The 24637-nt window shown below is 36.4% G+C and overlaps 1 protein-coding gene across 1 annotated transcript in view; it reads right to left on the bottom strand.

The window, feature by feature from the left end:
- Positions 1-24637, bottom strand: part of CNTNAP4 (contactin associated protein family member 4) — a 279240-nt gene that overhangs the window by 85866 nt on the left and 168737 nt on the right. The window contains exons 5-10 of the mRNA XM_028841115.2: positions 20646-20849; positions 19909-20093; positions 19004-19147; positions 16067-16328; positions 6796-6945; positions 1410-1581 (exon numbers count right to left, since the gene is read on the bottom strand). Of these exons, the coding sequence (XP_028696948.2) occupies positions 1410-1581; positions 6796-6945; positions 16067-16328; positions 19004-19147; positions 19909-20093; positions 20646-20849 (1117 nt within the window). The remainder of the gene's footprint in view (positions 1-1409; positions 1582-6795; positions 6946-16066; positions 16329-19003; positions 19148-19908; positions 20094-20645; positions 20850-24637) is intronic.

The raw sequence follows: 24637 nt of genomic DNA, 5'->3' as shown, positions 1-24637 counted from the left end.
CATTCCATTAAACTCAATAATTAAAATTAACAGCCTTGATATTAAAGCATGACTGGCAAGATGACTTAGCTATAGTTGCTCATGCCTAACCACAGGTTTCAATTATTACTATTAATTATTATTTTTGGCTGGGCGCAGTGGCTCACACCTGTAATTCCAGCACTCAGGGAGGCTGAAGTGGGCATACAGCCTGAGCTCATATGTTTGAGACCATCCTGGGCAACATGGCAAAACCCTGTCTCTACCAGAAAATACAGAAATTAGCTAGGCCTGGTGGTGTGTGCCTATAGTCCCAGCGACTCAGAAGGCTGAGATAGGAGGATGGCTTGAGCTAAGGAGGTGGAGGTTGCAGTAAGCTAAGATCGCACCACTGCCCTCTAGCCTGGGCAACAGAGCCAGATCTTGTCTCAAAAAATTTTATTTATTTATTTATTTATTTATTTATTTATTTATTTATTTAAGACAGAGTCTTGCTCTGTCACCCAGGCTGCAGTGCAATGGCGTGAACTCGGCTCACTGCAACCTCCGCCTCCCTGGTTCAAGTGATTCTCCTGCCTCAGTCTCCCGAGCAGCTGGGATTATAGGCAACTGCCACCACACCCAGCTAATTTTTGTATTTTTAGTAGAGATGGGGTTTCACCGGGTTGGCCAGGCTGGTCTCGAACTCCTGATCTCAGGTGATGCACCTGCCTTGGCCTCCCAAAGTGCTGGGATTACAGGCATGAGCCACCGCGCCCAGCCAAAAATATATATTATTTTTAAGGTTATTTGTCCTCCACAATTAACTCTCAAGTCCTGCCTTGTCACGTCCTGTACTGATGCTCTTGTTGAAACTCTTTGATCATCCTTATACCTTGATCAATACCACAATCCCAAGCTTCTCTAGAGAAGTTTGTTTTCATTTTCCCTGCAGAGAAGATGGTAATGGGTTGTTAAAGAGGAACATTAGGTGAAGTGCAACCAGTTGAATTCCCCTGCCTTGGAAAATATTCCGCTGTCAGGGTAGCAAATGCCAGTTTGATAACTAACCACATAGTCTCAAATGTATTGGCACCTGATGATCAATTTTACTGTGCAAGTGCCTTAATATATTGTTTAATGATATATTTTTTAACACATCTATACTTCTCTAAAATTACAGCAGCATCAACAGTATCTTTCGAGAACTGGTAGCATGTATACATATGTAGCCATACAAAACATGGCCAAGTCTTCTAAATTCTGTCATTTAAAACATGACATTTAAACAAAGTGTGCATTTTTTCTTATTTGTAAAGTAAATACACTCCATTTCCTGTGGAACAGATAAGAATGGGGAAGAGGAGAGAATAATTGTTCATCTTATACATAAATTTTAATCCGATGCCAAAGTTTGAAAGGAGGTCGAAATGAAGTGAGACTGCCCTTACCTGTCTGAGATGCCACACGAGTCTATCTGAAGGTCACTGAAGTTCCCAAGGGACCCCTGCTGAACTGAAATCAGATCTACCACTCTGCCACCGATAGAAATGAGCCTCATACATCCCTGAAATCCACCAAGTGGACTTTTACATTTGGATCCAAAGCTTTTGTCAGGACAACCTGATAAAAACAAAATAAAACCAGTACACATCATAAAGAATCAGAATTCAGTATCATGGACAACTTCATTTAAAAAATAAAAGAAAGAGGCATATGATTTTTTCTGTATTAAAGGAGGCAATAATGACTAAATTACAAACTGAAATTCATACAAAGAATTTTTTATTTACATAGCATTCCCAGGAAGTCACTAGTATTATAATAATGTGCAAGGATATTAGCTTGATCTGGATTTGAAAAATATAAACATTAGCTCCAGAATCCTAAACATGCCAGCCAGCAATATTAAACTGTATATAACTTACTGATGGGAATTTAGTCTTTTGAATTGCACAATTAAGAACATAAAAGATGAAAGCATATACTATGTATAAGAAAAGATACATTAATAATGGTGAAATGTCTTTGTATTTATAAAGCTAACTCTTTGGAAAATGGGTTCTCTTGGCTTGGAATAAAATTACCAACTGTTTATCTAATTAATTATTGCATTTTCCTATATATAAAGGAACCATATACACAAGGATTTTAGTAAGTCTTGATGGTTTAATATCAAAAATATTTCACAGTTTGATTTTATTCTTTGCCTCATAAAAGAATGTTTCATTTACATTGATTTTTTCTAACATTTATATAAGGGTTGTTTATAATTATTTAAATAATAAATATAATATTAACCATTATTGTCTGTGGTCTAATGGCATTCTAAATGTTTCTCTATCCAAGTGGAATAATAAGTTTATGGAGTATGAATACATGTATTACATTTTTTCAATTTTTAATTTGTATGGATACATGGTAGGTGTATATACGGGTACATGAGATGTTCTGAAACAGGCATGCAATGTGAAATAGTTACATCATGGAGAATGGGGTATTCATCCTCTCAAGCATTTATCCTTTGTTTTATAAACAATTCAATTAAACTATTTTATTATTTTAAAATGCACATTTATTAACGACTATAGTTACCCTATTGTGCTATCAAATAGTAGGTCTTATTGATTCTTTCTAATGGTATTTTATACCCATTAACAATCCCCTACTTCTCCCCAAACTCCACTACCCTTCCCAGCCTCTTGAAACAACATGGATGGAACTGGAGGTCATTATGTTAAGTGAAATAAGCAAGGCACAGAAAGGCAAACATTATGTGTTCTCACTTATTTGTGGGACCTAAAAATCAAAACAAATGAACCCATGGACATAGAGACTAGATGGGTGGTTATTTTTTAATTAATCTTTATTTGCCATGATAATCATCAAACACTATCACAATTTCAAAGAATAAGAAGTGAGTCAGCGACTTCTTAATTCCTGTACAAACCACACTAGTTTTCTACTTGTGAATTTCCACTATAATTAAATTGTTTGACTGATAATATTTTTCCTTAATGCTTTGTTTTCCTGACAAAATACATTTATATGGCAAGTAAAGGACAACATTCAAATTTAAAACTATTATCAGACACTGAAACATCTTATTTTAACCTAATGGAGACTTTGAAGTTTCAAATTCAATGTATCAAGATAAATTCATCAAAGCTTTTTGAGTGTTAATTTATTGTACATGGCACTACACACATTTCCAGTGCTTAAATTTCTTCTGTAGTATAAGATATGGTTACCATAATCTCAGTATGTATTCTGAAAGACTTATTAGCCAATTAAGAATGTTAGGGTAACAACTGAAAGGATAATAGTTCAATAGTATTTTGAAGCAACTATAATATGCCAGGAATACAAATAACTCTGCTAATCTTCTTTTCTCCAGGTGGCGTTTCCTGACACATCTCAAACTAATTCAGAATAAAATAAATTGTGCAATATGCCTGTAGGGAAAAAAGCTAAGCAAACCCAGAGTCACAAGGAAAGATCATGGAATTTTACAGAAAGCATACTATCCTATCATGAGGCAATTCATATTCCTAGCTACAATGTTCAGTAAGCAAGAGATTCTACGAACAAAGAGGGGTTCAACCCAGGTTAGCCTCATTAGTCTATGATAAGAGGCAGCAACAAGTTAATATAATGCAATACCAGAGAGAAGTTCAGCACTGAGCCCAATTTGAGATGAAAGTCCTAAAATAGGAAGATTTCTGAAGAATACTTAATGCTGAATTAATGGATGGATCCATTACTGGAGGCAGTCAGCATGTTAAGCATCTCTGAGGATAACAGATAAATTATCGCTATATGTCACTGCAGCAGAAGTGAGATGTCAGGTTAGACTTCACAGTGCTGTAGTCAGTTCATTGGATGGAGAATGTTTGCTTTACACAAGGGAGGGGGATGTGAGAATTTTGCACACAGTATCCCCAGCTTGTGCCGCATGGCGTGTTAGGCATTGCAAAAGATTCCATGGGGGAATTTAGAGAAATGAGACACTCAGTCATTCTGAATTTAGAGAATCTAAGTTTAAAATGTGTAATTTATAAATGATAAAAGCTGAGCAGAATGTACCACCACAATGCAGTCTGACTTTGTGAAAAGCACCTGTTTGAGGGTGGAAGAAAAAGTCCAGAGTAAAAAGTGATGGCTGGATAATAGAAGTCTGGTGTGGCATATATAGAGTGCTGCTAGTCCAGGAGCAGCCCACTCTCCCAATATGACAGCCACTGTCAAGACTGGTAAAGAGTGGAGCTATAACCCAGGCTGTTGGAACAGCCCAGATAAAATAACTGGTAACTTGCGGTTAAATTGAGAGAGAAGGAGAACTGATGAGACGTGTCTCACAACACAGAATAACTTTTTACTTGAACATGAACTGGCTGAAGAATTATCTAAAAAACACTTTCCACCTAGACAACACAGATCCTAGTGATAGAGAGCAGCCTCATCTACATAGAACTTTGCAGGGTGAACGACTGTCACAGTTCACCCGAGAACTGGGGAGGGAGGTTGTTTCCAGGATGAAGGACTTTCAGCTAAAGTTGGCAAGAGTTGATCACCCCACTGCCTGTACCACCCAGGTCCCTGTGCCAGTCTTGCATTTTAGGGACCCTACTTTAGCCCTCCTCCAATCATGCTCTTGCCTATGGTACCAAAAGGCCTCACAGGAAAAGGTGATGTGTCCACTTAGAACCCTTTCCCCTCTAGTTCACTCCCAGGATCCAGAATTTCCAGTCCGAAACCCCTAAGTGGGCTTCTTGGAAGATGGATCTCCTTAACCTGGTTCTGGAAGCACAAGGCTGGGAAGTGCAGGGCAGAGTTTGGCAGCAGGCCTTTTGCTGTCATTTGGCTCCTTGCTTCCAGCCCTGGAACTGTTAGGGTGGCCTGGATTTTGCAGGGCTTGTATTTAATGACCAATAGAATCTCACGCCAAGGTCAAGCATATTCTGATGTGAAAGAACATCGATTGAAAAAATGATTGAATAAACAGAGATACCTAAGTAAACTTGAGATTTGTAATTTTTTTTAAGAAAGCCCTGAAGTTGGAATTTTACTGTGGAAACTCTTACAATATATTATTTAGAAACACCTTAATATATGTAAAATTATAATAAACATGAAGGAAGAATAAAACCCAAATTCAGGACAGCATTTACATGGGAGATCAAAAGATATGATGCAAGAGACAGACACGCATTGATCACATTTCTTTAGCAGAGGGACACATGGGTAGGTGTACACTTAAGAAAAATGGTTAGTAATCTTTAAAATGTATATATGATATAAGGTGTGAACAATAGAGGAAACTGGATGTGGGGTGTGCAGGAACTCTCTGTATCTTTGCAACTTTTCTGTAAATCTAAAACTATTCAAAAATGTTTTTTAAAAAGATGATGTATATCATATGTATCATAATAAAAACAAGCAAAATTACAGAGTACATGTGCAATATATTTCACTATAAAGTAACATTACAGTATGAATAAAAGCAATCACTAGAGTAAACATTTATATAAACTAGCTAGGCATTGTTAAACCTGAACATGAAGGACATAAAATATGTGAAGAATGATGATTCTATTTTCATGATTTACAAACAATTTTATCCAGTCTTTTATTTTGCATCATTTAACAATATGCCTATTTTTTCCCTTATCTCTTTTAGTGCTTCTAAATCTTTTCCTTTGAAGTGAAAGCTCTTGGTTAAGTTGTTCTACATATCTTACTATTTATTAAAAGAATGTGTTACTACGGATTGCCATAAAATCAATCATATATTCCAAAAGGTTTTATAAGCAGCCCGGTTTAAACATCTCAGTAAAGGAAGCGATTATATATTTTCAGATTGTTGGCCCTAAGCAGCCTTTCACAATAATGGATTATGTAGCAGTTCTTTTTGTTTGTTCTTTTGCTTTTAGAATCCTGTAAATTGATTCATGGACTGTGTGCTCACTGTCAATACTTAGAAAATAATTTGTATTTTATTAGTGAATAATAAAGACTGAGCTACCTCTATCGAATTCAAAAATGATTCCAGATACAAGCAATTATTAAAATGTAACATAACAATGACAAAACAACGCTAACATAAGCAACACCTCAACATGATTAGAAGTGAGTCTTACTGCTGGCAGTTTTAAAACATCGCATTTCTAATGGAAAAGAACATTTGTTTCAATTTTCCAGTGATAAAAATTCGTTTCCAATTTTTGGGTTTTCTTTTCCAAGCTTTTAGTTCAAACAAACATCTACTGGGCAGGTGGACACTTCATTTGTTTTGTTCTCTAATGGAGATGAACTGGTGTCGAAGGCTGATGCCCTGATTTCATCAAATGTATCAGTGCGTTATGCTTAACAAGGAGAAGAGGTTGCTGCGGCTGATTAAGTTAAATTATTTGTCCTTTGGCATAATATTGTCCTTCTGTACTGGACAGTAGGGAAGCAATAAAAATGCTCTGAAGGAGCTAAGAGGCATAATCAAGAAAATACTGCAATTAAATCAGCCCATAAAATCAGAAGACATATAAGGATCATTTAACATTAGGAAAATATAACAAGGTTTGGATATAAAAACCGAAGACGATGGCCTACTCAAAATCAATCTCATTATAGAAACTGTAAACAGAAGTAAGTCCACCTTGCGGAAATGCATTTCAGGTCAGAATTTTTCGACTTGATCCACCCAAAATTTCCCTGATCAAAGACAATGAAAAATTATTCCTTAGTATTCACATTGGTTAAAATATGATGACTTCACCAAGACACGGGGGCACTAATGCAAATATGGTTCAGTTGCTCATAGAGCCTGGTGCCTATTCTTACCTCCAAAGTAATAGGTGCCATCTGAATAAATCTGCTCAGGCCCCAGCGGAGGAGCAGCAGAAGCCAACTGGCCATCCACCGCCACACTCAAGTGATTCTTTTTAGCAGATAAAGAGACAGAATGCCACTGCCCATCATTTAATCCGACACCTGGGGAGATGAAATCAGTTAGAGATCTCTCTCAATAGTGAGCACTATAAGGAGTTGGTTAGAAACAGCAATATACACATCACTCAATTGGCTATAGTTCTTAACTCTATTAATTAAACACAATCACATCAACAAGGAAAGGGAGACAAATGGGAAATCAACATCCTCTGTGTGGAAATGGGGCATTCTAAATTCCCAACCCTGGACAATCCTGGATAGTTAAAATATTTCAATTATTTGTCATAGATTGATTTTAGCTTCCATCTATGTAATTTCCTTCTTAGGGAGGAAGGATTTGGGAATTCCCAAAATTCAAAGATATACCCAATAAAATGGTTTACCTGCTACTTTATACTTTTTTGATAACCACCTTTTTATGGTAGGATAATAGAATATTTAGCAAACTATACCATCAATCATTACAACAATATTGGAATAAACTATTAATAAATAGTGAAAGTCTACAGGTATAACGTAAAGTTAAAAATAACGCACTGTGAAAAAGCCATGTATATGCAATTGATCCTCGTAATTTGTAGGTTTTATATTTGAGAATTTGGTTCCTTACTAGAACTTACTTATAACTCTCAAATCAGTATCTGAAGGGGCGTTCTCAGTCATTTGAGGACATGCACAGAGCAGTAAAGACCTTAAGCGGCCCTGTCCACATTTCCTGCTGAGGTCAAACAGGGCAATGTTCTCCCTTATTGCTTTGGCTCTCATACTGTAAATCACATTTTCTTTACATTTTTGTAAGTTTGTTCGTGATTTCACTGTTTAAAGTGGCCCCCAAACATCATAGTGAACTGTTGACTAGCATTCCTAAGAACAAGAAGGCTGTGATGTGTCTCTTGGAGAAAATACATGTTAGATAAGTTTCATTCACGCATGAGTTATGGTGCTGTTGGCCATAAGTCCAATGTTAATGAGCCAACAACATTGAACTAAAGAAGACGTCCTTAAACAGAAACACACATAAAACAAGATTATGTACTGACTGGTTGAGAAAATGTGACAGAGGCTCCCAGGAACCTAACCCTGTTATTTCCCCCAGGAGCAAAGGTTCAGTATTCCCTAATTCAGTGTCCACAGACTTTTGAGAACTTAACTATAATAAACAATGAGAATAAACTCTCTCTATATTTATATACAATTCTAACTATATTCCTTTTTTTATTTGTTTGTTTGTTTTTTGAGACAGAGTCTCACTCTGTCACCCAGGCTGGAGTGCAGTAGCGCGACCTCGGCTCACTGCAAGCTCCGCCTCCTGGGTTCATGCCATTCTCCTGACTCAGCCCCCCGCCCACCACCACAGTCGGTTAATTTTTTTTGCATTTTTAGTAGAGACGGGTTTTCACCATGTTAGCCAGGATGGTCTCGATCTCCTGACCTCGTGATCCTCCCACCTCGGCTTCCCAAAGTGCTGGGATTACAGGATGAGCCACCGTGTCCGGCTCTAACTATATTCTTATGTAAGTATGGGAAGGGACTGAACAGAAATGTTCTTACATAGAAACAGTAGTTTTTGGCCAGGTGCAGTGGCTTATGCCTGTAATCTCAGCACTTTGGGAGGCTGAGGCAGGCGGATCACCTGAGGTCGGGAGTTTGAGACCAGCATGACCAACATGGAGAAACTCTGTCTCTACCAAAAATACAAAAAATTAGGTGGGCATAGTGGAACATGCCTGTGATCCCAGCTACTGGGGAGGCTGAGGCAGGAGAATTGCTTGAACCCAGCAGGCAGAGGTTGCAGTGAGCTGAGATTGCACCATTGCACTCCAACCTGGGCAAAAAAAAAGAAAGAAAGAAACATTTTTTTTCTTTTTATGAAGGAAAAAGGTGATTGTTTCTATTTACTTACATACTTTCCTGTATTTTCCAAGTACATATATATGTATATATGTATAAAGTCAAAAGTTGCTAAAATCAAAAATCGATATATTCTTATCACCTCTAAAACGCAATCTCTAGTCCCTCCTAAGGAAGCCCCAGTATCATGAATCCATCAGAATGCATAGACTTTTCCTCTTACAGGCAATCGATTCTACAAGGAGCTCTGTAGTTAAATATTGAGCAGAGATGTGAAATCTAAGCGTCTTTGTCATGAATTTACCAGTCAGGTTTACATCCATTTGAAGAGTCAACTCTGTGTGATTCTGCAGATCAAATTAGTAAACAAAAAATATAAGCAATCTATCAAACCCAAACAGCCTGTTTTCTGATATTGCATGTGATTTCTTTACTGATTTTATGTAAACCCCTTTTCTGATATATGTGATTTATTTCCCTGAGCAATTTCTACCACATGCATTTGGATCAAAAATGCATCAAAGCTGCCTTAGGTGATTACATGTCTTTGCCCTGGACGTATTTAGTCTAACACAAATTTTAGCCAGGGCACAGAAGCTCACTTTTACATCACATCCATGAAGCAAAAAAGATTATCGAAGACCCAACTCTGGTTTGGTTTGTGTAAGATAATAGGAGAGGCCTGAAAACTGGAATAGGAAGAATGTAGGTTAGATACTTTTAGACACATTTTCTAAGAGTGGACTCTGAAATAGACAGCTGAATAGAGTTATGTAATCCTTGATGGTATAGGACTGGATTAAAATAAATCAGATGTCCTAGATTTGTCATCCAGTGCTTCCTTTAAGATAGATTTCACTCATTTAGAGAGAAATTTCTTATATACTCTCTGTGTCACATGTACAGACCCTTCCCAGTCTACCACCTGCCCCTGGCATTTCTCCTACATCTCATTTCCAAAGCCCTTTGTGCAAGACTCTACTTCCCTTATTTCATTTCAGACTTTCCATTGGTGTCCAACAGTTCTTCTCAAACTATCTGTGGGGAAGAACATTTTATTTTCTGATCTATTGCAAATTGAAACTTTTATAAAATATGATGAAAATAAATTACTAAAAAAATAGATTTTGGCAAGGCTGCAGAAAAAAAGGGGGAATGCTTGTACATTGTTGGTGGAACTGTAGATGAGTTCAGCTTCTGTGGAAAGCAGTTTGGAGATTTCTCAAAGAACTAAAAATAGAATTACTATTTGACCCAGCAACCCCATTACTGGATCTATACTCTCAGGAAAATAAATCATTCTACCAAAAATAGGGGTTCCCAATCCCCAGGGTAATGGACCGATACTGGGTCTGTGGCCTGTTAGGAATCGGATCACACAGCAGAAGGTGAGTGGCTGGCAGGCAAGTGAAGCTTCATCTGTATTTACAGCTGTTCCTATCACTTGCATTACTGCCTGGGCTCTGCCTCCTATCAGATCAGTGGCAGCATTAGATTCTCCTGGGAGTTCGAACCCTATTGTGAACTGCACATGCGAAGGATCTAGGTTGCACACTCTTTATGAGAATCTAATGCTTGATGGTCACTGTCTCGCATCACCCCCAGATGGGTCCACCTAGTTGCAGGAAAACAAGCTCAGGGCTTCCAGTGATTCCACATTATGATGAGTTGTATAATTATTTCACTATATATTACAATAATAATAGAAATAAAGTACACAATAAATTTAATGTGCTGAATCATCCTGAAACCATCCCCCCTACATTACAGTCCATAGAAAAATTGTCTTTCATGAAAACAGTCCCTGGTGCCAAAAAGCTTGAGGACTGCTGACCAAAAAAAATGCCTGCACTTACATATTTACTGCAGTATTATTTACAATAGCAAAGACATGGAATCAACCTAAGTGCCCATCAATGACAGATTGGATAAAGAAAATGTGGCATATAGACATCACAGAATATTATGTAGCAATAAAAAAGAACGAAATAACATTGTTTGCAGCAACATAGATGCAGCTGAAGATTATTATCCTAAGTGAATTAACACAAAAACAGAAAACCAAATACAGAATGTTCTCACTTATAAGTAGGAGCTAATGCCTAGGTACACATGGCCATACAAATGAGAACAACAGGCACTGGGGACTTCAGAAGGGGAGAGGGCATGGGGCAAGAATTGAAAAACTACCTATCAGGTACCATGTTCACTATTTGGGTAATGGATTCAATTGAAGCCCAAATCTCAGTACCATGCAATATGCCCATGTAACAACCTGCACTTGTACCCCAAATCAAAAATTTTAAAACATAAAATAAAACAATAACAAATAAATAAATAAAAGGTAAAATACAAGCCCACTAACCATGTGCTTACATATTGCAGTGATCTCTTTTTACCAGTTTCTAGGAGTTTAATCTCAATTTTTACATTCATCTCATCGTAGATCAGTTAAAAGTATTTCACCGAGCCAGTGCTGGTCCAGGGACCACACTTTGAGTAGCAGGGCTCTGGGCAGTTATTGGTTAGGCATGCAACAGGATTAACCAAAAGGCTTGGGGAGGCCTATTGTCCATATAGAAGCAAAAAATAGATTAAGAACAAAACACTGCCAGAGCAACCCACTGTGTAATTTGGCACACATTCAAACACATTCATCTAACAAGCTAGCAGGTTACAGGTTGTGAACAGAATGAAGTTGTGCCATGTTTGTGGGGGAACCTTCAGACAGCTTTTCCCAAGCGTCCTTTGTAACAAACATTATTTACTATGATGAGGAGACTTAATACCTGTCAGTTGGAATATATTACTCCAATCACAAAAGGTCCCATTAACTCATTTCAACTAACTCTACCTAATTTAAAATTAGATTCTAATTGTTTTGTAAGGATACAACTTTCCATTACTGGCTCTGATAATAGGATGGCCCCTTTCAAGGGCCACACCACTGTGAAACAGGAAAGAGAAAGAGAAATCATAGAATTTGGATTTGTTTTCTTGTTTCTGACATTGTGTAACTGAATGAAAATTCTGTGCACCAGTCCCACTACTCAGAACTTTTAAGTCTGGGAAGGAACATGTTGTCATAATAATAAAATAATAATTTTACTGAGGTATTACTTATAACAAATACTGGGAGCTTTCTATGCATAGTATCATTTAATCTTCACTACAACTATCATTATTTTCATCTTAGAAAAGGAGAAAATGAGACTGAGAGAGGAAAAGAAACTACCGATGTCATATCCAGTTGCTGGATAGCTGAAGGAAAACAGAAAACCAAGACTGACTCCAAAACCTACACTCTGCCCTGTCTGCAAGACAGGTGTATCCCTTATTTTATTTTATTTTATTTTTTATTTTTTGCTCAAGTTAAACAATTAACTCTAAGAAAAATAGGCCCCAACAGCTAGGACATGGCCTGATACCATCAGTGAGACCTTGGTGTTGTGAGAATCTGGCTAGCACTGAGGGCTAGGCTTTGGTGTTCTTCTGCTGAATGTCAACAATAACACAGAACACCAACATCAGACAAGGCCATTCTATGACTATAATGGAAAGAAGGCGGGGAAAAGTCACGACTACTTTACAATCTTGTCTAAACACAGACAGAAACAAGGCTACCGCACAAACCACAAAACACAAACTTCTCTCTCTCCCAATACTTATGAATGACCAATTGTTTTGTTTTGTATTTACCAATTACAACTTAAGCCTTACTTCATTCCTTCATCCTTCTAGATAAGGTTTACAAAGATATCTAATCATAGAATTACCCTCACTTCCTGACAGCATTTCGTCTACAGCAATTTTTCACTTCCTTGAAACCTCCCTCAAATCAGCTAACATAACCCCAAATCCTATGTCATCCTAACACCTTTGTCTTCACACAACCCTTGGTTTCCAGGGTGTGTTCTCTCTGTTGCAATAAGCAATAAATTCAACTTGTTTAACTCCAGATATGTTCATTGCAGTCTTCGGATGGAAAACATTGACAATGCCAATTGGAATAATGGAAGGATGGAATAGTAAATGGAAGTGTTTGCAATTGCAGGTTGGAGAGGATAAGATTATGGACTAGAACGTTCTCTCTCTCTTTCTCTTTCTGTTGCTCTCTTTGTTCTGTCTTTCAGCCTAAATCACATAAACACACAAAACACAGCAGGAGAGGGAAGATTTACATCTACTCCCTCTCTATAGATCATCTTCTAGTTCCACTCCTAAATTGCATCAGAAACATGAGAGCTTAGTTGTCATCACCCTCTCATAAGACTACAACGCATATCTATAGCGCACGATGTATAACAAAAAAATCATCCTGCCATATAGGGTAGGAGTTCTGCAAAGGTGCAAAAGGCAATTATACCTAGGCCATTCCTTAGGGAAACACCAAAGGGTATTGCCTCTTTCCAGCTGTATTTCAGCACTCTAAAGTGCCAGACATTCTTATACCCACTAACTGTAGTCACTAACCAGAATTAAGGATCCAGATCACTAGATAGCCCTTGTCAAGATGAAAATATGGAGGTGGTTGGTACCCATCACTTTGGTGGAGAGCAAGAGTTTAAGGGGAGACAGGGGTATAGCCCAAAAGTTAGGAATATTTCAACAGTGAAAGGGAGGAAGGGGGATTGACAAAAATGGCTCTCCTGGGTGCAGCAAATCAAAGGGTCTGCTCCACTCTCAGGGGCACAAGAATCAAGAATGCTTAGTAATAGAAAAATGCAGAAACATCTCAAATACTGCAAGCCTGCCTCTGCCAGGCCCTGCCCATGGGGACAAGAGGAATGGTTATAAGCCTGATTTTCACTGTTAGACAAAAACAGCAGCAGAAATGCTAAGATCATACCAGAAATCTCAAATTTGATATTAAAAACTTTGTTTTACATAGGAACATAAAACTGTACTGTTCATTGATTTTTGCTTTGACATCTATAAAGGTGGCAATGACTAAAAATATTTTGTGTCATAAGGGATTTTATAGTGCTGCTAATATGTTTTATGATTTATACTAATATAATGTGAATATTTCGAAAATGATTTAAGCTGACATAATATTTTTGAATAATTCCAAATGACAATTTGCAAAACTGTACATATTAAAAATTTAGTCTGATAACTCAAACATTTGCACAATTCAGTTCTTTCTCAATACAATTTCATCTTAATTTCATTATAAAATATATTAAAATGTTGAATTTTTCGTAAAATGTATCTCCAGAAGCTAAGAAAAATTAATCAATCCTTATATAATGCAAAGATTTAGTACAACGTGATAGCAATCCATCAGTAAAGACGTGGTTCTCTTGAAAGTCATTATAATACATCCTGACAACTGGTTTAATTATCAAGCATTGCATACGTGAAACATAAGTGGAAAGTCTTCCCCTTGGGAGAACAAACTGACCACCCACACAGCTCCCATTTAAGTGGTCTATTTTCCAACGCAGAATGTACTTGCTTCAGGGGAACTAGCAAAAAATAATATCGTGAAAGAAACGGAAAAAAAAGGGTAGAGAGAGTTTTTAAGTAAAATCTTACTTGTGTTATCTTCAGTGTACTGACATTCAGATTTAGTCTAGTATCCTTATGATTAGTATGAAAATAATCATACAAAGTCAGATGATGTCATAACAGATTATATTGTGTATGAATTTAAACATTAATTTAGAAATGTTTAAATCCCATGGGGTATTCTATACGACTTATACCTAGTAATATATTAACTATACACGCTTGTAAAGTGGTTAGAAATGGGCTGGCTTCAGCCTGATCAACATGGAGAAACCCCGTCTCTATTAAAAAATACCAAATTAGCTGGGTGTGGTGGTACATGCCTATAATTCCAGCTATTTGGGAGGCTGAGGCAGGAGAATCGCTTGAACCCGGGAGGCAGAGGTTGTGGTGAGCTGAGATTGCGCCACTGCACTCCAGCCTGGGCAATAAGAGCGAAACTCCATCTCAGAAAAAAGAAGAAAAAGGAAGAAAAAAGAAATAGGCTGGCTTCATGGAGCTCACCACAGTAACGTTGCACTGAAGTGGTTTCTTTAAGATACTAAAAATTAGGGTATGAATATAACCACTTCAGAAGATGTCAAATACATCACAATAAATGACACATTAATGGCAAGCTTACATTTTTAGACTTTCATTTTCAGGGCCTATTAATTATTAATACGAGACTGATTAATTTATTTCTTTTTGTCTAGCCAGCAAATCTACCACATTTTGAACATTAAATAAAAAGTCACAGCATAGTATCTCTTTGAAAATTATAACTAATATTGAATTCTCAGTTCCATATTTAAACTACAATAGTAGTACAGCAACAAAAAGACATATAAAGAATAGGCATTTGTATATCCATTTGTACACTTATTTTCTCATATTTAATTTCCAACTGTATTTTAACTTTTCCTTTTTTTCTCCTCTTTAAGTCACATTCCACTATTTTTTGGTCATAGTTAATATAGAGGAGTAGTACAATGGAATCTTTAAGTTGTTTTTAAAAATCATTTATTAAATTAATGTAGTAATTTACCCCAAGGTAACCTCTAGTTGCTTGGCTTGGATGCTATTGTACATACGTAAAAATGTGATGCAGAGCTTTTGTCAACAACTATATAATTTTAATGAAGAGAAAAAAATATTCCTCACTCAAAGCACTGACTAAATTAGATATTCATATAGTCACCTTAATCTTATTACCTCTAATCATTAAAACGATACCGTATTGCCTACAAGTAGAAGAATTACATTTAGTGCCCAAATGAGGACTCTTTCATAACTCTTTGCATCCCCCCAAAATGTATTCAACTCTTTACATAAGACATCAGCAAATAAAGTTACCATTCACACTGTACACTCATATACAGATATAGATATAGATCCCAGAAAGACCTCTCCGTTTTTCTCACAGACCAGATAAGACTAATAGGTGTGTTAGGAAGAGTCTAGTTTTCCACTGAGGGACACTTAGTTAACTTGTTGGCCTATTTCGAGGTCTTCAAGTTTTCCCCAAAACATGTCACCTTAGGATATGTTCTTTGCCTGGAGTAGGAGACAGGGTCACAAAAAGAAACTTCAGTTCCCCCAAAACTATCATTTTGGTTAATAAGAACTGCTAGTATTGGAACTATTTAAAAGAAAATTGGAATCAAGTTCCTCTAAGGAAGAGCACTTATAATCTTATTAACCCGAGTATTCATTTATTAAGCAAATATGAAATTTTTGGTTATGCATAAAATTTGGCCACAGAGATAATGAAATCTTTCAAATCCATATGCTTTGCCCTGGGGAATACATTTATTACCTGCTGTGATGTCACTGGGTAATTTTCCTGGCTGGTAGAGATTCAACTTCAGTTTTCCATCACTCAGAAAGAGGAGGATACTCCCTGAAACCAGCTGAAGTTCGCTGAATAGCAGAAGCCCTGCCTTATTCCAAGTTCGAAATTGAAAAGTGGCAGAAACCTCTTCCTCTCCAGAGAAGTCTGGCAGCGCTAAATAACTCCGGGAGCTCAGAAAAGTCACGGGCATAGACTGTGGTTGTGAACAAGAAAATGACACATTTCCCTGAGAAGAGAGTCAAAGAGAAAGCTTTCAGAATGTTATTCACATCGCATTAGTAACAGAATTTGAAGGCTGCTTTTCCATCTCACATTTTCCACAATTTAAAACAACCGCCTGCTATCAACATGACAATTCAAATCACTGCCATATTTCTTAAAGGTTCTTCAACCCTTTGCTCTGCTCTTCTCTCCATTTCTCAACTTTAATATAAATTTAAAAGTCAATGAAGTCAAGCTTATTTAGAAGAACACACATTGGCATAAAACATTTGGTCGTGGTCAAACGAAAACATTTGGCACTATTATGAATCTGTGAAAAGTGAACTCACTTTTATTATAAACGAATACATTGTTCCAATGAATGAAATAACAAAAGCTGAACAGCAAACTACACTAACCAACATGCTACCCTATAATGTAAAGGCAATGATAGGACTATCAAATCTAGGAAAAAAAATGGGAAACATTTTTACCAGTTGCATCTTGGTCTTTTTTTTTCTTAGTGATACATAATACTTGTACATATTTATGAGACATATGATATTTTGATGCACGCACATAATGTGTAATGAGCAAATCAGTATAATTGGGATGTCCATCATTTCAAACGTTTATCTTTTCTTTGTGTTGAGAACATTACAAAACTTATCTTATAGCTATTTTGAAATATACTATAATTCCTTATAAACTATAGACATCCTACTGTGCTATTGAAAACTAGAATTTTTTGCCCCTCTTCTTTCTAATCGTATTTTTGTACCCATTAAGCTGAAGCTTGATCTTATGCATCATTCGGATAGCTGCCTGATACCTTACCAGCAGCAAACCCTCTTGCCAATGAAGAGTGAATGGTCCTTGCAGTTTCTAGAAACTCGTTTTAAGGATAAAACATACACACACACATACACACACACACACATACACACACACACACATCTATCTAAAATATTTTTATTTTTATTTTAAATAATTTCCCTTTTATAAAAAAACAACTATTTTAAAATCTTGCTGGCTGTTATGGTCACATAAATACCACCAATGTACATAATGAGAAATAAAATGCTATGTAAACAATAAATACACTTATGATGTGCTTTGGGATTTGCTGACAAGTGAACTTAAATTTATGTACTTTGGATTTTAAGCAATGAAAGAAATTCATTCAAATCAATATGTGTTTGCTTTTTATTATCAAACTGGTTAAGCTAGAAACCATGTTTCCCAGAATCCCCTTACTTGTCTGCTTCTGAGTAAAACCCAAAAAAAGAGAGCTTGGGTGATATTTGACAGTTGGAATTGAAACACCAGCAACACATTTTGTCACAAAGGTTTTTTTGGAATCATGTGCGATGAGGGATGGCCATGCAGCGGCTGGTTTGTTCCAGTCTGTCCTTGCTCTCCTGCACTATGGCCCATCTCTTCTTCCTCACAGCTGGCCCTGCCGACGAACAGCAAGCTCAGGCCCATCCCCGGAAGCATGGCTGGGGACACACAGGGGTGGTGGCTACCCACAGGCAACAACTGCCAAAGTTCTCTTCAACCCTCCTAGGCTGAAAATGTCTGTAAGTTTCAACATGCCTCCACACACCATTGCTTTGGGCAGAATTAATGATTTCTCTGAACCCTGCACTTCCCCTGCCAGGCCATTCACTTTGTAGCTCCTCTGAAAACTGTGAAGGTCCAAGTCCTAATACAGATCCACTGTTCACAATACTTACGTTGGTGCTGCTTCCCTAACTGAAACCTAACCAAGAGAGTTATATTTAAATTCTCCCCGTTTCCATAGAATTAGAATATAATACAGTCTGACCAACATTGCCATTTGGACAGATTGGCAGATGCAATATTGTAACATATCCTATATTTGCTTGTGGTAGTAAGACCTCTTGGTGCAGATTTCCTACATGTGGTATTTCTTATATGCTGTTGTCTATTCGTCTCTTTTATTTATCATGAATGACTATGGCAAAATACAAGTTTTTCAAATGTCTCCCTAATATACATGAATGTTATCTGATTCCAGAAACTCTGTATGCTCATCTGGTAAGTTTGTCAGGGAATATATTATTTAAAAATTCACAGAGCAGGATGGGCATAGTGGCTCATACCTGTAATCCTAGCACTTTGGGAGGCTGAGGCAGGCAGATCACCTGAGGTCAGGAGTTCGAGACCAGCCTGGCCAACATGGAAAAACCCTGTCTCTACAAAATACACAAAAAATTAGCCAGGTGTGGTGGCAGTCACCTGTAGTCCCAGCTACTCGGGAGGCTGAGGTAGGAGAATCGCTTAAATCTGGCAGGCAAAGGCTGCAGTGAGCTGAGATCATGCCACCACACCCCAGCCTGGGTGACAGAGTGAGACTTCGTCTCAAAAAAGAAAAAGAAAAAAAAACAAATCAAAAGAAATTAGGCTCCTGTGAGTAATGATATCACAATAAAACTAAAATATCAACCATAAAAACACCGCTTTACTTCATATAAAAATAAAATAATTATGCCCCCAAAATTACAATTCCTTCAGATAGAATCAATCTTTTATATGCATATTAATCAAAGAAAAATATTTAAATAGGAGTAACCTCTAAAACATCATGTCAAATGGGAACCTAAAATGGAGCAATTTTACTGTGCAGTAAAAAGAAATATAGTTTTACTAATGTCTTCGTGTAAAGACTCTTACCATAGCAATGATCTGTGGTTTTTGCTGCTTGGCCAAATCAATGATATCCGCTCCATTATAATAGAGATTTTCTAAACATCCATGAAAATTTCTATGTGGGAATGACACTGATTTTCCAGGTGCTGGAATCCCTCCAAAGCTGATCTTAGAAAGAAAAATGGCATCAATAATATTGTTTAGTGATTTTCTAACAATCTGCTTAATTATGATTAGCATGTATAGCCATAATCATCACACATAGATCAATTTTTCATAACCCTACACACACAAAAATTAAGATATAGATTTAAAGCAAATGTATGTGCATTTGGCTTTTATTTACACTGGAACTTTATTTTTACAAGTTGCTGATCACATCTCGCTTTGATATTCATTGGTTGATGAAAAATACATCTTTATATCATGGTAAAACTTGATCTGTTTAATACCATAACCAATCATAATATTTTATTTTAGATATGTTTCTGGCACATATTGATACTTGTGCATTCGAATCCATTGCTAATGAAATAATTAATTAGTTTGTTGCTACATTCTCCTCATAAATCTGTACTGCTCACAAATACCCTAGAACACAAAGAAGTCATAGCAAACATCCTATATTTGCTTGTGGTAATAAGATTCTTGGTGCAGAATATTTCCTACATATGATGTTCTGTGACTACATACTTTAGGTAAAAAAGATCACCTCCCTCTACAACAATCAATTTACATACTGTGGGAAAGATGAACGTACAAGTACTATACGCCGAAAGTTGCTACTGTGAGTTAGACTGTCTTGGGAAATGCTTCACCTGTTCTACGATTTACTGAAAAGGTGGGTTCTTTATAGTGTACTTGCCTTTGGGAGATTAAACCACATATACATAATAAAATCAGCATTAATTGAAACATAACCATCACACCTCATAATCAAGATTCACGAAATTGAATTCTCCCTGTGCGTGGAAATGATGCCTGTGTTCGTCCACTGTAAAGTTGACTTGTTTGCCCAAACGCTGGATGAGCACTGAATGCCAATGTTGATCATCTAGCAGGCTGCCCAGGGTGAGATTGACCAGGGTGGAAGTGGTAGGCAGTTTAGCTTCACCTTAGAAGAGGAGAAAAATAACAGCACCATTATTACCAGTTTAAAGATTAAAAAAAAAAGTTTCCCTTCTGTGGACCAGCATCTTTCATAATAATTGCAATCTTCTATGCATTCCATTTCAAACACTAGGATGGATTTCCCTGAAGTTTGAATATAATAATCTCTCAACCTTGTTGTAATTTCCTCTGCTGTTAATTCTTTTTGTCATTATTACCAATTGCATGCTCATTTTCTATGTAAATTTTATCTTTGCTACAACCTCATTGTTTTTACTACCTCAACATCTTTCAGTGACCCATCCCTTCCTTTATGATGTTAGAAAATAGCTATACAGTTCTATCAGCACTATGTAAAAAACACTGAATGAAGATTTTGTGCAATTTGCAAAATATGAACCATTTTTACATGAAAGCAATATTGGCAAATGTACAAGCCCTTGAATCGGAAAATAAGGCCCTTTGACTGTTAAAAGATAAGCTATAAAAGCATAAAGTTACTTAGGTGATATCTAAATAATCAGATTTTTGAGCACTTCACCAAATAGTTTTTTACCTGAATTAATAAGTAAAAAGAGTCTTCCTCTCCTTAATTGCAGTGTGATGTGATCTCCGTTTGGCCCTTCCCTGTGGAGTAGAATCCCATCACTCTGCATGGTTTTGAATTTCAAAGAAATAATATCTTTTATTGGGCTCAGGGATTTTTGATCAAATCTGTAGAGAAGGGAACTTTTTCCATCAAGATCAACCACTTCTGATCCTAGAAACAAAGATATTAGAAGGCATTCGAAGGATAAATATCTTTTCCATTAAAGCATTTTAAATATATTGAGAAAAAGCAGCATATGGACTCACACACATGCTACAGATGCTCCTCAACTAATGATGGACTTATATCCTGAAAAACCCATCTTAAGTTAAAAATATTGTAAGTCTAAAATGCATTTAATACACGTAGCCCACCAAACCTCATAGTTTAGCCTAGCTTACCTTAAACATTCTCAGAACACTTACATTAGCCTATTGTTGAACAAAATCATCTAACACAAAAACCATTTTATAATAGGGTTGAATACCTCACGCAATTTATTGAATACTACCCTGAAAGTGAAAGATGGCATGGCTGGATAGGTACTTGAGGTGTGGTTTCTACTGAATGCATATTGTCTCTGCACTACTGTAAAGTCAAAAACCCGTAAGCTTAATCTTTGTAAGTCAGGGACTGTCTTGGTAGTTCAGCTCCTGACCATCAACAGTAAGGGAAAATACGACCACCAAACATCTAATTCCCTATTGACACCTGGGGTTGATTTCATTTTCGTCTTTACTAACCTATTTACAAAATTCATGATCTAGAAATACATTTTTAAATGTACTCCTAAATTTCTCAAATGTACTCCTAAATGTAGTAAAAAAATAATAATAATTTTTTTGAGGCGAGGTCTTCTTTGTCACCCAGGCTGGAATGCAGTGGTACTGGCACTGTCTCGGCTCACTGCAGCCTTGACCTCTGAGGCTCAAGCGACCCTCCCACCTCAACCTCCCGAACAGGTGGAAGCACAAGTGTGCACTACCACGCTCGGCTAATTTTGTTTATTTTTTATGGAGATGAAGTCCTCATTATGTTGCTCAGGCTGGTCTCGAACTCCTGGGTTCAGGCGATCTGCCTACCTCAGCCTCCCAAAGTGCTGCGATTGAAGGTGTGAGCCACGGTGCCTGGCCATTTTCTCATATTATTAAAGGCTATTTCTTCTTATTCCGTTAAACAGAGTTATAATTAATATACATTAAATCACTTTGCATATTTCACAATCAATGTTTTTCAATGGAGTTCTTGAAATTCTAAAGTTAATTTTTTTTTGGCTTCAGAAAAAGTGGTTTTGATATCTCAAAATTCTTTCATCCATACAATATGTTAACGAGGTTTACACACACATATACACACATAGCATAGACTCAGCAAATGCCACTTTGAGTACATATGAAACTGAGCTTTGTGTTTTGTCTTATTTTATTACATTTGTGGCTAAGTGATAGTATTTAAGGGTAATACTATTTTCTGTCTTCTCAAGGACATTGTTGGAAAGACCCTGACTTAAGGATAAGGTCTGTTCTGTGGTATTTGTGTCATAACTGTGCCATTGACATGTTTTTTTTCAACTTTCTGACCGTGTCTTATCTACTTATTGTCAAAATCACTCTTATTCAGTTCATCTGAAAAAAGATGTCATGTTACACCAGTAACATAACAATACATCTGTCAAAATCAGTTGCACCTGAACAAGAGACATAAAAAAGAACTCATAACACTTGGAAATCCTGACAGTACTACCTACAATTCATACGTCAAAGTTTTCTTAAGGCAATTACCCTTGAGAGCACACTTATGTAATAAATGAAGAGGCTCAAAAAATATAATAAAATACGAAACTATTTTTCAACTGGTAAGCTGGCCTCTTCCAGTCAACAAAATGACATTCCAGTTTACTCATCTTGTTTCATTTGATGAAATTATTATAGCTCCTTTAAGCCCAAATATGCATTTGATTCAGATTATTCATCATATTTTATGTGAAACGTCTATACACACCACCTTGCAAATTTATTTCAACTATTTTACGCAGCCATCTTTTGAAGACTCAGAGGTTTTATTTTTTCACATTTTGCTAATGTGCTTATAAAGAATTCATTCACCAAGTGCACATGAATAAAGATTGCATTCTGTAGAAAGAATAATGTTAGCCTAACAATCCTTCCTTGTTACATAGATGAATGAATGTGCATGGTAAAAATATAACTGTGTCATATACAAATAATGCATCCTATGATTATTAGATTACAATAAATTAAAAAAAATTCCAATAAGACAGACTTTAAATGCTGACATATTTGGAGCAATGCAGTTATCTCTGTGTTAATGTATCACTTAAAGGCAACTATGACAGTAACGATTTCATTTTAGATAAAGACTATTTTTGAAATTAGCTACCAAGAGAATTTTTCCCACTAAAGGTTTACCTTGTGTTACTGTAGCCTACTAGTACTTTTTTTCTCTTTCGCTACTGTTATTATTACATTATAATGATGATATTTATCTTCTGTGGCACCTAAAGCTTTTGCGCCTGGAATATTTCAATCAGCAAAATGGCATAGAGGAAAACATATAAAACCATTGATGCCTAAAGCAATGGCATACTCTTAAACCAAAGCCACTTGTCATTTTCTGTCATTCTTACTGTCTACTTGCTTCACAGGTACACAACGATGCAATTCTATGAATTCATTCAATAAAACTTTATTTGACCCATCACATTTGAGTCAGTGTGCCAGATTCTGGGATTAAAAAAAAAATCAACACAAATATGGCCCCTGTCCTCATGGTGCTTCCATTTAGTGAAGACAGACAATATTTATGAAGTAAACAACAAGGTTCATAAAAGCATTACAGGTTGTAACAGGCATTCTGATCAAGAGTAACAGAAGGCTGGAGTCACTTAAGGTAGTTGATAAACGGCTCTCTCAGTTCTCAGGTCTAGAAACATGAGGCAAAGGGAGATCTTAATCAGTAATCTTGCCACTCTCTACAGTCTTCAAGTCCTACAACTTGTCCCCATAAACTCGATTACTCTTGGAACATTTAATTTCAAGAGGCCTAGACATTTTCCCAGCACTGTCCCATTCACTGTCATAAAAGAAAGCTCTGAGGATAGCTGAGAAACTAGAGTGCCAGGAAATAATTTAGTACTCAGAGTAGGAGTGAGGTTGGCTCACCTTGAAAAAGGGGACCTGAAAGGAACAAAGTACAGAAAGAGGGAAATCAACAAAATGGCTACAGTTACATCACAGATTTCCCATGCAGGTAAACAATACCCTTCAGAGAAAAAAAGCTAAGTATAATTCACAACGCGGGTACATTATCAGTATTGGAAAACTTCAAAGGATACACACATAATATATAGAAATAGATTCTCACAAAATGAAAAAAAAAAATTCTGGATGATTTTTAACAGTATTATTTTAGATATAACACTCATTGTAGGTCACTTTTTTCTAAGCAATTTTTATAAAAAGTTATTTGCACAAAGACATTTGATATACTTTAAAAAATCATCTTAAACAATTACAAAATACTGAGTTACGTGGCATAAAGTTAATCATATAAAAACCTGAAACAATTAATCTTTTGAGAGAGAGAGGGAGCATTTGAATTCTATATCTTTTGGACAGCACCCAGCTGTCCAAAAATGCTGGTGACAGAGACAGGAATATAGATTCTCTTGAAAGTGATCTTACCACTGTTAAGAAAAATTAGAAAAAAATGGAAATAAAGCAAAGAAATACTTCACATCTCCTCAGTGTCATTTTTTTTAATTTTTTTTAAATAAAAAATGAAAAAACCTTTACCTGTAAACAGGTAAGGATTATTTAATTCTAGGTGAGTTAATAAATTCTGATTTTACAATTTATTGCAGAATAATAATTAAGGCCAGATTCTATAAATTTACACGTCATCTGTAGATTTTTGCTCAGTAGAGATGCAAATGGCTT

This window comes from Macaca mulatta, chromosome 20 (assembly GCF_049350105.2).
Source record: "Macaca mulatta isolate MMU2019108-1 chromosome 20, T2T-MMU8v2.0, whole genome shotgun sequence".
Taxonomy (NCBI): Eukaryota; Metazoa; Chordata; class Mammalia; order Primates; family Cercopithecidae; genus Macaca; species Macaca mulatta.
This window is presented reverse-complemented; position numbering and strand designations above follow the sequence as displayed.